This window comes from Oryx dammah, unplaced genomic scaffold (genome assembly GCF_014754425.2).
Source record: "Oryx dammah isolate SB20612 unplaced genomic scaffold, SCBI_Odam_1.1 HiC_scaffold_23, whole genome shotgun sequence".
Classification (NCBI taxonomy): Eukaryota; Metazoa; Chordata; class Mammalia; order Artiodactyla; family Bovidae; genus Oryx; species Oryx dammah.
Genome location: NW_024070207.1, coordinates 115,301,025 through 115,316,279, shown reverse-complemented (window position 1 = coordinate 115,316,279; position 15,255 = coordinate 115,301,025). Strand labels below are relative to the sequence as shown.

The 15,255-nt window shown below is 40.3% G+C and overlaps 1 protein-coding gene across 1 annotated transcript in view; it reads right to left on the bottom strand.

Moving 5' to 3' along the window:
• Window positions 1–1,377: 1,377 nt before the first annotated feature.
• Window positions 1,378–15,255, bottom strand: part of ADGRG2 (adhesion G protein-coupled receptor G2) — a 71,577-nt gene continuing 57,699 nt past the window's right edge. The window contains exons 21-25 of the mRNA XM_040266535.1: window positions 14,038–14,137; window positions 13,115–13,398; window positions 9,079–9,180; window positions 7,975–8,127; window positions 1,378–3,016 (exon numbers count right to left, since the gene is read on the bottom strand). Of these exons, the coding sequence (XP_040122469.1) occupies window positions 2,832–3,016; window positions 7,975–8,127; window positions 9,079–9,180; window positions 13,115–13,398; window positions 14,038–14,137 (824 nt within the window). The 3' untranslated portion in view covers window positions 1,378–2,831. The remainder of the gene's footprint in view (window positions 3,017–7,974; window positions 8,128–9,078; window positions 9,181–13,114; window positions 13,399–14,037; window positions 14,138–15,255) is intronic.

Below are 15,255 nucleotides of genomic sequence, written 5' to 3'. Positions count from 1 at the left end.
CTAGAGACTGAGGTGAAATATATCACATACACACTGCTAAGAATTCTTCCCATTCAAGATAATCTTCTTATATCCACTCAGTCTTTCTCCCATCTGTCCTTCAAACTCCAACCGCAGCAGCAAGGAGCTAAGGCAGAAACAAACTGAATAGTCCTTCAAATGCTCTTATGGAGACAAAATGACAACACGCTAGTCCATTTGATAAATTGCTTGTTCAAGAAATTAGCTCTTTGTGGAAATGACCTTCAACAAACTAACCTGCCTCCCAGGTAACCTCGTTAGATACAACCCAGTATCCCCAATGAAGCCATTTCACCATTTTTACTGAGAACAATCACAATCCTGCTCATTGAAGTTAACAGAGTTACTTTGTGGGATTAATGACTGCAATATGTTTTGGGAAAAAGGAAAAAAAAAAAACCTTCTCAAATGTTTGGAGAAAATGCTCCTTCAAATACTGGTCACTGCTGTGATACTCCTTGCCTCCTCCTATTGCCATCAACTTTGTTTCCTTCAGTAGAGTCTCAGATTGTGGGACCAATTTTAAACCCAAAGAAGGATGCTTCTTAGCAACATTTTCTCTGTCCTGGCCCTTATCTGTCTGAAGTAAAAATACAGACAAGAGAACCTGACTTAATGACTGTTGCCCAGACACAAAACACAATGGGAAAAATGGCAGAGGGCAGGACCTATAAGATGTCAGACATCGTGTGTCCTTTTGTGTACACTTTATCTGCCTTGAGAGATCTGGTTTCTGATATCTCACCCCCCAAACTTAGAGCATCTCATCACCTTTCTTATCAAATAAGTACTCAGCATCTTTGGAGCAACTGAGCACAGAGGAAGGAGAGATCATTCAGAAACCTCTTTTGCAGTTGAAGTCAGCTTTCCCCATTTGTGGCTCCTACGTGCTAATCAGCTCCTTAGAAACCCCCAATCCAATCCTCACCTTCCTGAAATCCTACTGTTTGATGCTGAGGAAGCAAACACTTGGAGGGGATCCAAATCTGGGGCTTGTGTGGCCATTGGCAACATGTGTAAAAGACATAATCTTGAAAGAGTAAGAGGAAAATGAAAAAGAGACCTCAGAAAGCAATCTCAGGAGACAGGACAATCGTTGGTCTGACTTTACGTTCACAGCATGCCTGCTGCCTGCCAAAGGCTGCTACTGTCACGTGGTCTTTATCAGGCTGGTCCTACTGTTTTATCATGCTCCACCACCAGGGAAAGAGATCGCAAATGTTTTCCTTTTGTGAAAATTCTCAAACTTAAAGGACTTAACTGCAAATTTATTTTGGCGATCTTTAACATTTTTGTCGATTTTAACATATAAATACAAGACAATTAAATAAACTGGAAAAGAAATAACACAAAGACTAATCAGCACTCACAGAAGTGTATTACATTATGACTACAGTTAGTCTGGGATACAGCATTCACTTGAAATACATATGAAAGGGAACCTTAGTGAAAGACCTAACTAAAGGGTTTCAAAATGTTCCTAATAAGGACACAAAGCACTGCTCAAGCAGTTGTAGGTAGGAAGCAAGACAGACTCGCTATGACTAGGAGCAATAAGGGTTTGATACATATGGAAACAATAGCATTGCAGGATAGTTCACTGGTCCCAATAGCTGCTCCCCCTTGTCACTATACATTCATCAAGACAAGTATTTTAAAAAATAATTATAGCTCTGGCTGGGCCAGAGTGTACCAGGCATAACAATCAACAAAGTACCATGCAGTTGCCTTTTAAAGAACAGCAATATGATTCTTTTGATGTACATCTCTTTTAAAAAGTAATCCTACTCTACTCCCCTTTTCTGAAAGGCTCTGGGGATTTGAGAAGTGGCAGTGTATGTATCTCCTCCACATTCACGATCTTCCTGCCATATGGTCCAGATTACACTTCCATCCCTCTGTGTCACCAAGGTGTTAAGCTAAACATCCTGGTGCAGCTTCCATAATCTGATGATTAGGAATGAGGTCAGGAGATGGGTGTCGGTATTGGATGCTACGTATGGTTGTACAGCTGGTACCCTGAACAATGGTGTACCCAAGAGAGTGAATGAGGCTAAAATATGGCCTTCACTCTGCCAAATCATGAGCCCATGACACTGTGTCTGCCCAGTGGGAGCACCTTTTTCTAACTCACTCCAAGGCACTGTATGAGCTAATTGTGGCACTGTCTGCTTACATTTTTCCAGTCTGGCTGGCGTCATTATTTCTTGATTTCAGTGAAGGTCCTGTATTTCAAATCCCATATAATCTCCAAAAGGAGGTTTAGAGTTCACTGAACCAGCAACGATTTTCTGAATTATCACATTAGATGCAACAACACAACCACGATTCTACAAAGAAAGAAATTTACACAGTAGAAAATAAATACCAAAAATGCTGAAGTAAGATTTTTGACATGTGGATCACTAGAGTTTAGCTTATTTACAACAAAGGCATGCACAATGAACTCACCAACAGGATGAAGTCAACAGTGACTTTCTATGATGTTATCAAAGATATATTAGCCTCTTTAAAAGAGGCTGCAAATAAACTGCTTTTTGTTTTAAATGAGTCTTATTCTTAGTGTGTTGTTTAAAACCAATCTTCTTTTAAAATGAAGGATAAGAAACCAAATCGCAAATGTCTTAGAACCATGGTATTATGTCTTGGTTTCCTCTTCCAATAGCAACCATTGCCCTCAATTAGCTTATGTTCATCCCAAAGTTGCTGAGTATAAAATTAGTTGATTTTATACAACTCACATTGTGTAAAAGGTAAGATTGGACATTTTCACACTGTCAAGCAACATGCTTTGATTTTAGGAAAAGGAATCACATTTGCTCAATAAAGTGTAAGCTTCCCCGCTTTGAAGTCCTTCTCAGAGCGATACGGTTTTTACCACTGCAGGAATCTTCTTTCTCATTAAATATATGCTGTTTTCCAGTGAAATCATGGAGGCACACATCTCCATTCTGAACACTGAAAGAAACACCATTCTTCTCTGTAGAAGCATTCCCTGTATAAGGAAAAACAAAATTGGTGTCATGAAGTATCCACAGAAAGCATTTTCAAAATAAACAAACTTAAATGTTAGTTTATTCTTAAGTATGCACATGCAGACGAAGTCTTTTTTAAAAACATATTTCTGGGGCTTCCCTGGTGGCTCAGTGGTAAAGAATCCACCTGCCAATGCAGGAGGCACAGGTTTGATCCCTTATCTGGGAAGATCCCATATGCAACTAAGCCCGTGTGCCACAACTATTGAGCCCGTGCTCTAGAGCCCATGCTCCACAAGAGAAGCCACTGCAATGAAAAGGCCACACACTGCAATTAGAGGGTAGCTCCCACTCTCCACAACTAAAGAAAAGCAGCAATGAAGACCCGGCACAGCACCCCCCCAAAAAAAATTAGTTAAAAATAAAACCAAAAGTAGATACAGACAAATGTGAACCAAAATTAGTTCTAGGCAATCTTTATTTTAAAAAATTTTCTGATATATTGTCTTATTTTATTTACTTTTCATTCCTTTCCTTTCTTAAGACCACTCAAAGTAAACAAAACAAACTGGAGAATCATTCAAAAACCACTTCCTATGGTAACTTTGTTAAAAATGAAATCGTAAAAATATGAAGCAAAGCAATATATTTGATTTTAAAAGGCCCAATTCCTAACTCTGGTTGACCATATACTGCAGTCAAGTACTAGCATATGTGTAATGTAACCTGGGGTAATAGTCTGGTCTCCCCCAAAGGTTAAGAGATCCGTACAAGGTTCTTGGATTCCTAAGAGTCCTATAAAATAAAACTCTGTAATAGAGAAATCCCGAGTGACAACAGTCCTGGCAAGAAAAAAAAAATCGTCTCTCGTACACTAAAACAGTCCCTCTGAGTCAGGATAAGACTGATTTCCAAGAAGAAACCACCAAGTACAACATCAAAGTCCAAGCCAGGGGAGCTGGGCCTCCCCAACCCCAAGCAGGCCCCGAACTCTGTGTGTGTGTGTGTTGGGGGTGGGCACAGCTGCTGAGATCCTCCAGCTCTTTGGCACCATGTTTCTGACAATGTAGAAAGCTAAATAATAAGCCCAACTGTTAATTCATGTCATAATTATACTAATAATAAGAGTGCTGAGAACCTTATAAATATCATCTCATTTATCATTCTACAGCATGAGTGCTATTATTACCCCCATTTCATAGATGATGGAACTAACGTTTCAGAAAGTAAATGCTTTGCTCAGGGTTACATGGCTCAGAAGTGAAAGAGTCAACACGTGATGTTTCTTTGAACTGTGAGTCTGTGGCCCTGTGTACTGAGTCAGATGGCTGCTAGTAACCCAGCCTCTGGGCTTCCCAGGTGGCTCAATGGTAAAGAATCCGCTTGCACTGGAAATAAAAGCAAAAATAAACAAATGGGACCTAATTAAAATTAAAAGCTTCTGCACAACAAAGGAAACTATAAGCAAGGTGAAAAGACAGCCTTCTGAATGGGAGAAAATAATAGCAAATGAAGCAACTGACAAACAACTAATCTCAAAAATATACAAGCAGCTCATGCAGCTCAATTCCAGAAAAAATAAACGACCCAATCAAAAAATGGGCCAAAGAACTAAATAGACATTTCTCCAAAGAAGACATACAGATGGCTAACAAACACATGAAAAGATGCTCAACATCACTCATTATCAGAGAAATGCAAATCAAAACCATAATGAGGTACCATTTCACACCAGTCAGAATGGCTGCTATCCAAAAGTCCACAAGCAATAAATGCTGGAGAGGGTGTGGAGAAAAGGGAACCCTCTTACACTGTTGGTGGGAATGCAAACTAGTACAGCCACTCTGGAGAACAGTGTGGAGATTCCTTAAAAAACTGGAAATAGAACTGCCTTATGACCCAGCAATCCCACTGCTGGGCATACACACCAAGGAAACCAGAACTGAAAGAGACACGTGTACCCCAAAGTTCATCGCAGCACTGTTTATAATAGCCAGGACATGGAAGCAACCTAGATGTCCATCAGATGAATGGATAAGAAAGCTGTGGTACATATACACAATGGAGTATTACTCAGCCATTAAAAAGAATACATATGAATCAGTTCCAATGAGGTGGATGAAACTGGAGCCTATTATACAGAGTGAAATAAGCCAGAAAGAAAAACACCAATACAGTATACTAATGCATATATATGGAATTTAGAAAGATGGTAACGATAACCCTGTATGCAAGACAGCAAAAGAGACACAGATGTATAGAACAGTCTTTTGGACTCTGTGGGAGAGGGAGAGGGTGGGATGATTTGGGAGAATGGCACTGAAACATGTATAATATCATATAAGAAATGAATCGCCAGTCTAGGTTCAATGCAGGATACAGGATGCTTAGGGCTGGTGCACTGAGACCACCCAGAGGGATGGTATGGGGAGGGAGGAGGGAGGGGCGTTCAGGATTGGGAACACGTATACACCCGTGGCGGATTCATGTTGATGTATGGCAAAACCAATACAATATTGTAAAGTAAAAAAAAAAAAATAATAAAAAATATGAAAAAATAAAGTGATGTTAAAACACATGGAAGAAGAAACCATTTCATAGGTAAAGATATAATTTGATATTTAACAAAATTCATAGAGTTAATTTTAAAATATAAAGATGTGGAAATAGTAAGGATATTTGGAATTTAAGGAAACGATATTCAACAAGCATTCTGGCTGAAAATAGTGAGTAAAAAACACCTTTCTTGACCAAAAAAACCCCAAAAAGAATCCACTTGCAATACAAGAGATGGCGGGGTGGGGTGGGGGTGTTGATCCCTGGGTTAAGAAGATCCCCTAGAGAAGGAATGGCAACCCACTCCAGTATTCTTACCTGGGAAATCCCATGGACAGAGGAGCCTGGTGGGCTATAGTCCATGGGGTCACAAAGAGTCAGACACGACTTAGCAACAACTATAAATTAAGCCTCTAAGGCATAACTGAAATATACAGTATTCACACAAACTAGGTGATGGATATGGTTAACAAAGCCCCATCTCTGGGCACAGAGAGAGGCAAATGACTGTCTGAGGCTGCTATTCTGAATTAGGCATTTTGGTTTGAGGACATTTTGGTGCAGGAACAACTTGACCTGGTATAATAAACAAACCATTGACCTTCCAGCTTCTTTTCCCTCATCCATCCCAGATCCTGATGTGTGGAATGAGGAGTCAAGGAAGTCTATCTGATATGCAAGTTACATGATATTAAACATGTGGCCATTTTGGTAACCTAAAATGTACCCCACTCTCACTGTCAGCTGTCAAAAACAGCTGTTTCATATCAACCATGTCAACTAGCTCTGCAAAAAGTGCTGCTTCCATCTGATCTCATTCCCCGAAGGATGGCCACATACTGATAGGCTAGGCAAGTGAGGCTTCATCTCTGAGTTCCTTCTAGAATATGGAAAAATTTGGTTTTAAGAGACCCAAACACTTCTATCCAAACCAATAGGCTTTACTGATAGGTTGTGATTCTTAGGATTCTTGATGATTTAGCTCACACCTCTGATTTCTCAACTTTGAATCTGGTTTGTCACACAAACTTATTAACCAGCCTTGATTGCTACTACATCTACTCTGTTTACCTACATTGAGTCACTCCTGCTATAGATATTTGACATAAAGCCCTGCTCTGCCCCTGGTATCTACAATAAAAAGCTAAGGCCCCATGGCAGCTCATCTTATATAGAAATGGTTCTCATACAGCAAGGGTTCTCCACAAGCAGCAAAAGGACAATTTTACCCCTCAGGAAGCATTTTTTCACAATATTGAGAGAAATTTTTAGTTGTCACAACATGGGGTGAGTATGGGGGTACTACTGGTACCTGGAGGGTGGAGACCAGAGATGTTGCTAGACATCCTCAAATACACAGAACAGCGCCCCCACAACAGAGTTATCTAGCTCCAAATGTTAACTGTGCCCAGGTTGAGAAACCTTGATTTAGAGGCATCCTTTTATTTTGCTATTTTAAAAGTTTATACAAACCAGTGAGACCTCCCATCTTTGGGAGGCTGGAAAACTATTTGTTAGGTATATGAACCTTCTCACAAATTTATCTGCATTTATTATACAAATAACTAATACCCTAGAATGAGAAATAAAGGCGAATTCTCCAGGGAAGGGGAAAGTATACCAGCATAATTTAAGTTTTTATAAAAATGAAGATATATTAAGAAGTCAAAGAAGATAGATAAGTTTTTATGAGTAATGAACAGCTCAGTCTTACGAAGGAAAGAAAACATAAAGGAAATTTAAGCTAGAAATGTCAGAATTAATGAGTAAAAGAGGCACAACAGAAATCATCTGTATGTCTATTGGAGACAATTCATCTTTCAATATTGGATATCTTTATGGGGATTTGGGAATTGTCACAAGGCAGCCACACTGGGGCACAGAATGAACAAGATGATAAGCAAAAAGTAGGAATGTTCAGAAGTGTTGAAGATGTGTATAACTATAGATATACTAAAAAACTGATATAGTCTTACTATTTTAGGTACTGACTGCACAGAAAGAACATAAGAAGTCTTTGGGCAATACCTAAGTCAGGATTTGCCACATTAAAACTTTTAGGTCATAATCCATTCTCATCATGAAAAATTAAATCTTTAAGAAAAACAACCCTAAGGGGACATATGTACACCTATGCTTAATTCACGTTGATGTATGACAGAAATCAAAACAATATTTTAAAAGCAATCATCAATCAATTAAAAATAAATATTTCTAAAAACCCTAAATCTTAAAAATAAACTTGCTCTAAAATGAATAAATTTGGTTGAATCAACTTTGTCTTTTACAAGGGAATTACATTTTGATCCAACAGTCATATATGTAGCTATTCACTTTGCTAAGCAAAAGTGCCATTAAAGGATAAAGCTGCTTTAATAAAACAAACACTAACTTGAGAAACAGTACATCAAGACATACATACCGTTCCCGCTGGCGAGTCCTGAGCAATCATTATTCACTAGCAGTGTGGTGGAGTGGGTGGAGTTACTGTTTGACTGTAAGGAATTTGAAGAGCTGGAGACACCTTGGTTTACAGTCTGTTTCTTTAAACCATTAGTAGCAGTCTTACTCCAGTCTATAGCAGGATAAGCATTATAGAAAAACAGGGCAGAATGTTGAAGTGCAAATGCAAGAGACACAGCCTAACTCCTTCTAGGAAATGATCTCTTGCTCTCAGATCTTATAGAGAATTCTTTCATTTAAGACTATATTTATCTGTCCTTTAACTGACTCACTGGTCAAAAGTAACCTATATTCTCTCAGAATTAAAGGCCAGGCTAATTTGATTATGTCTATAAATAGTCACTGAATTAAGTAATATTTCAAAGTCAAAGACTATCTTCACAAGAACATGGATCGACCTGCTGTGATGACTCATGGCTCTTAAATCCAGGCAAATGATTGAACTCTAAATACTGCCATTTTCTGATCTTGTGCAACCAGACCTCTGCAATACAGCAAAGTCTGTATTCGTGGGTAATATTTATGCAAAAGGAATTGAGATTTTCAAAGAGTACTTCATTTTCTTATTTTCTTAAAAATGATCTATTTGCTATACAACCCAGAAGGGCACAGCTGAAAATAACTTCAAAGTAATCAAATGTATGCTAAGACTTTTATGTAAAGTCTGGCCCAATAACAAATAAATGAAGTCATTGACAACCAGGACCTGTGGAGAAAACGTTGAGTCAAGATTTTAAAAATTAGGAAGGTAAATATGAAAAATTACTCTGGACAAATGGAAAATATATACTCAAAGGGAAATGAATTCTAAACATTTCACTGCTGCTTCATTGCAGAAGCAGCCAGGCCATTAATTATATTGCTCACTAAGTTCCCAGATATGACAAATTTTTTTTTTAATTCACTAGGTTTTTTTCCATAATGTTCACACTGGATATTTTCTGTTGAGCAGGTTCCATTCACTGATCCGATATTCCTCTGGCATTAATTGCTTTGGATCTTAACGTATGCAATCTCTTCCTCAAGATTTAAGAAAAGGAGAAAAAGTAAGGAAAATCTTTACCAGAATTTTCAGCCAGTCGTAACTTTCCACAACACAGATATCGCCTCCACTGCTTTCTGACATTCTCTTTTGCTACACAGTAAAAGACGAATATGAAAAATCCTATAGGGTGGGGGGAAATACAACACAATGAATTCCAAACTGAGACCTGAATGTCATGAGCTTACTTCACACAATGATAGAATCTTTGGCAGCTATAGGAAAAATGAAATTTTACAGACTGAAAATAAAGCCCAAAGTCCTGGGAAAGTTTGCTATCAAAAGGCATCCTGGGAGAACTATCTTTGTAAGATTAAAATAATGTATTTATAAAAAGAATGGTCATTCCATACTTCCAAAATTTACCTGTCTGGTCTCTTACATCCTGTCTTTAGCCTTCCCTATCTTTGCCAACAAAGGTCTATACAGTCAAAGCTATATTTTTTTCCAGTAGTCATGAACAGATGTAAGAATTGGACCATAAAGAAGGGTGAGCACCAAAGAATTGATGCTTTCGAATTGTGGTGCAGGAGAATACTCTTGAGAGTCCCTTGGACAGCAAGGAGATCAAACTAGTCAGTTTTAAAGGATATCAACCTGTATACTGATTGAAAGACTGATGCTGAAGCTGAAGCTTCAATACTTTGGCCACCTGATACGAAGAGCCCTTTCATTGGAAAAGGCCCTGATGCAGGGAAAGACTGAAGGCAAGAGAAGGGGACAATAGAGGATGAGATGGTTGGATGGCATCACTGATTCAATAGAGATGAGTTTCAGCAAACTCCAAGAGATGGTGAAGGACACAGAAGCTTGGTATGCTGCAGTCCATGGGGTTGCAAAGAATCAGACACGATTTAATGACTGAACAACGACAACAATCTTTGTTGTTGAAGTACAAGCCATCCACCCAGGAGACCAGCTCAGACCTAGGATCAGCCAGCTAAGGAATGTCTCTGGCCATGTAGCTCTACAAGGATTGAGTCATGAGCCACTGCAGTCCCTGACCTTCCACACACCCTGAAAGGATTTCAGGCTGGAGATCGGGAATGAGGTGCCCTATGCTCTGGAAAAACTGGTAGAACAGGCCTTCAGATAATTAGGTATTTTCAGGAGAAAATTTTATGAGATAGTTTCTTACATTTTCCCACACTTAGAAAAGCACTAAAAACACTAAGATATCCGGGCCTTATGACAAGCAGTAACCTTCTGCCAAGATGTGTGGTTGATTGTGTGTATGTCTACCTCCCTCGCCATACCTCTTCTGATCAGTTCTTCAGAGCTACCTGAGCGGCCATCTCCCAAGCTGTAGTCCCCCAAAGAAAATGGGAGCTCACAGCTCTCGCACTGTGCTTTTTTTTACTTCTATCCATGGCTCCCACCTCCCTATCCCTCCATATGTGTCATCAATTTCCAAGTTCTGTCAATGTCGTCTCCTCCTCTGTCTCTCATCCCTCAGCTCACCTCTCTGGTCGGTCCACAGCCACGTCCCTTCCCTGGGCCCTCCCCTCTTTCTCCCAAACCACCACAAACCTCAAGAGGCCCTCAGGCTTTGCCTCCCCCTCCCCATCGCAGGCAGGTGCAGGGCTCCCCATGCAGCCCCCTTGCTACCACTCCTCAAGGCTTTGAAAGCAAATAAATATTAGCTGGATGAATGGACAAACTCTGAATCCTCCTTTGCCCCAAACCCCAATCTATCTACTTAAAAGACCTTCATTTTTAAATATCAGGTTTGCTTTTAGTCAGGTGCATGTGCCCACTCTGAAGACTGACATCTCAAATAATGCATATCTTTGTCCACCTGCCACCCTGGGCAGCTACACTTGGTTGCATTAGGGGAGAAGCAGCACAGATGAGAGACTAAAATGGGGGTACTCGTGGCCCAAATCAGAACCTGTACACATCTTTCCTTTACAGGAAAGTCCTGTGAATTAGGGTTTAGTTCCCTTTTACAAATGAAACAATATGTTCCTTCTGTCCATTTGTATTCTAATGAGAAGTCATTCTGGGGAAATAAGAAAGGGGCAGGCTCATTTTCTACCGTAAGTATGTGAGGGTGCTTTCAGGTTTATGATCAGTATGATTTGGGCATATATCTTTTCTCTTTAAAAATAAGTGTCTCTTAGCATGCCATTGTTGGCAAATAAAACTTTTCTACAATAAGTAACACAACATCTGGCTATACAAGTTCAGAAATTGTACACTGTAGGTAAAAATGAAGACACTGCATGTAACCAACAAGCACATTCACTGGCTTCCTCCAAATAAAATAAGCCAAATTAGGCACTTGAATTCTATCTCAAGTTAATGAACTACTGCCTAGATAGAACTACAGGAGGATGCTATGGGAGCTAAAAGCCACCAGGAAAAGATGAAAACAAGCTGATGAGAATGCAGTTAAAAGGCTTCCCAACAGAAGATTTGGAATAAAAGACAACCAAGGGATAAGAATGCTTATTATCAGTTCAGTTCACTCAGTCATGTCCGACTCTTTGCAACCCCATGGACTGCAGCACGCCAGGCTTCCCTGTCCATCACCAATTCCTGGAGCTTGCTCAAATTCATGTCCATAGAGTCGGTGATGGCATCCAACCATCTCATCTACGCAAACCTATTAGTTTGCTTGGCTTTTAATGTCAAAGTGCGTTCATTAAATATTAGTCACAGCTGACAACTCTTTTATAAAGCTGATCTAAAAGAATGAGTGTGGTTCCCTGGTGGCTCTGTGGTAAAGAATCTGCCTACAATGCAGGAAACATGAGTTTGATCCCTGGGTCGGAAAGATCTCCTGGAAAAGCAAATGGCAACCCACTCTAGTATTCTTGCCTGGGAAATCCCAGGACAGAGCAGACTGGTGGGCTACAGTCCGTGGGGTCGCGAAGAGTAGGACAAAAGTGTCAACAAAAGAATGAGTAATTTGCTTTTGTAAAGAGTGCAGAGGAAAAGGGTTCCCAAATGACTGCAGCTGGGCTTCATTAAATGGGCAGCTCCAAGGTCAATGGCCACACACAGAGCCTGGCTTGTCCACTGTATGTCTAGACAGAGGAACTGCACAGGGATTAGCCACTAGGCCAGGCTGCTGCCACTGACTTCTCACTTATCACTGTCCTCAAATCAAATGCAGGCAGAGGAGCTCAGAGTGGTGAGACCTCATGGGGACATTTATGGTATGTGTACTTCTCTGTATGCATGTTCTATTATACTTCAGTAGCAAAATCAAACGAAAAAAAAGATAAGGAACCAGGTGAAGGAAGAGTGATTGACTCTCCCAGAAACAGTTACTGGTAGGTTCCCCTTGATATCCTTGTTCCCTGCCAGGAGGCAGTGATGGTAAGGAGGGAAAGGGACCACTTCTTGAATTTAGTGAATTTAGCCTTTCTTCCAAGGATCTCAGAGCACTCTTTCTCAAAGATAAATCTGTTTTTTATTTTACTTGATTTTTTTTTATTGGAGTATAAATGCTTTACAATATCATGCTGTACAACAATGTGAGTCAGCCAGATGAAGATATATGCTGCTGCTGTTTAGTCACTAAGTAGTGTCTGACTGTTTGTGACCCCATGGACTGTAGCCCACCAGTCTCCCCTGTCCATGGAATTCTCCAGGCAAGAATACCGGAGTGCGTTGCCATTTCCTCCTCCAGGGGATTTTCCCGACCTAGAGATCAAACCCTTGGCAGGCAGATTCTTTACCACTGAGTCACCTGAGAAGTCCATGTATACATATAGGGAAAGGGTTAGTCGCTCAGTCGTATCCGACTCTTTGCAATCCCATGGACTGTGAGCCCTCGAGGCTCCTCTGTCCATGGGATTATCCAGGCAAGAATACTGGAGTGGGTTGCCATTTCCTCCTCCAAGGGGTCTTCCCAACCCAGGGATCAAAGCTGGGTCTCTCACATTGCAGGCAGATTCTTTACCATCTGAGCCATCAGGGAAGCCCTACAAATACATATATCCCCTCCCTATATCTTAAGCTACTTTGCAGACACTCCAACTTTTACTTGCAATATTTTTCAGTTCGAATGAGTCATCCAGTGTTTATTTTTTGCTGTAGAGCTTACCTTGTAAGGTATTGAAGATGGCAAAGAGATACATGAAGGTGACATTAACTGGTCCCCAGGCAAAGAAGGCGAAGCCCCAAGTAATTCCTAGTAAAAATGTAAGGCCAGCGACGCTCCTGAGGTCTTGAATACTGGTTTTTCTCTGGGCTCCCAGTTGCTTCTTCCTTTTAATTCGACAAAGCTGAACCAGGACCACAATGAACATGCTGACGTTCAGCAAAAATATCACACAGAAATACCCCACAACCGTGATATAGAATACAGCATTGCTGTTGATCCAGCAACTGGAATTGGGGGGAAAAACAGGGAAAACATGTTTTGGTTTTTTCTTGCTAAAATATGGTTCAAAATGCTAACAATGAACCTATATTGTTTTACTGAAACATTATCCTACAAGCACAAAATTTTAAAAAGGATAAAACCTCTGATCTCCATAGCCACTTAACAGCTCTAGGGGAAGAAATCCAAGAGAGTTTATTTTAGGAAATCTGGTGATTGAAAGTATTTTTAAAATATTATTTGAAAACACTAAAAGATTTTATCCTCTTTCGATCCTAGTAAGTCTATTCCATGAATCTTTACTAATATAGTATAGCTTGTATTTTATTTTTATCACAGGCTTATAAAAGTATTTTTGAAATATAATTCAATTTTTAAATACTTAAGTAGTAGCAGATGGCGGAGCCTGGTGGGCTGCCATCTACGGGGTTGCACAGAGTCAGGCATGACTGAAGTGACTTAGCAGCAGCAGCATGACTTTTCTAACTAGCTGATCTCTTTACATATATAACTGCAAAGTCTGCTGTAAATATTACTGGATTTTATTAGGATGAGACACCTGATATGCTGATTAGATCCTCCATTTTTTTGGAGAATTCTGCTTTCCAATTCACTTAAAATTTCGTGTGGGGCTTTGTACTCACAAGTCATCAGGTGACCCGTTGGGGAATTTCCCATAGGATCCAAGCCCATAGTTATCTGGAGATATAATCAGGACGATGGCCACAACCACAGCTGGGATGCCTGGGAGATAGGAAACACTGATCACACATAGTTCTAATAACTAAAGGTGGTGAGAAAAAAGAGTGGGGATTTTCTGTTTTCTTCTGAAATAGCATAGCAATTCATCACACCCAGTTTCTCTGCCTCCCAGCATGTGGGTGTATGTGGCCTAGGTCTTGTCCAGTGGACTATGGACAGAAGTGATTTGCTCCCCCTCTAGGCCTAGACCATAAAACCACTTGTGAGATTCTCTACTCTTTTCTCCCCAGTTCAGGTCAATCTTGGAAGCTCTGTCCTGAGACAGAGTCTCTAGCAGCTTGGATCCTGAACAACCACAGACCAGAGACCCCCTCCACTCCTGCTAACTGGACCACAAATAAGTAAGAAGGAAATGGCAACCCACTTACCCTTACCCACCTGGAATGTAATTTTAAGGGTCAGGTGGCAGGCAAACTCCAAAATGTAAACCAAAGAATTAACCCAGTAACTTCTGGAAAACCTTCCATTATGAATCCCAATGTCCTCAACTGATTATCTGGAATCTGCTGATGGACTGAGAAGCCTGCCCTAGTTATTTTGGGGTGTTGATTGCCACCACTGGCTCTCTCAAGGGCCCAGGGCACTTCCATTAACAGGAAGCATAATGAGGAGTCTCCTCCTTCCTTATAGTGGCCTTACACTGAGGAGTCCTTTTCAGCCCTCCACCCCATCATCCCCCACCCCATGCCGACATCTCACACTCTGTGCACACAGACCAGCCTGACATCCAATCTCAAGGCTCTGGTAAATAAGACAGCTACCTGGTACCATCTAACATGATATTTCATTAAATTCTTTTGTATTTGGACATTATGGAGACATTGACATATGGTGACTTTCTAAGGGAGACTCCTTCCTAAAAATAAAATATTGAGGGTGTGGAGCTTGTCCTTGACAGGGAACCTGATGTTTCTGAATTCTACAAAGAAGACAAAATCCATGCCCAAGATCAGAAGCAGTGACTTATTTTTCTGGGAATAAGTGACATATCTTGTAGAAAGGTGTCGTTCTGTACCTTTCACAAAGATATAACAACAGGCAAGATGACAAGGGAGGTAATCTGTTGTGTAGGGGATATGTGAAGGAATATTTAGCCTGAA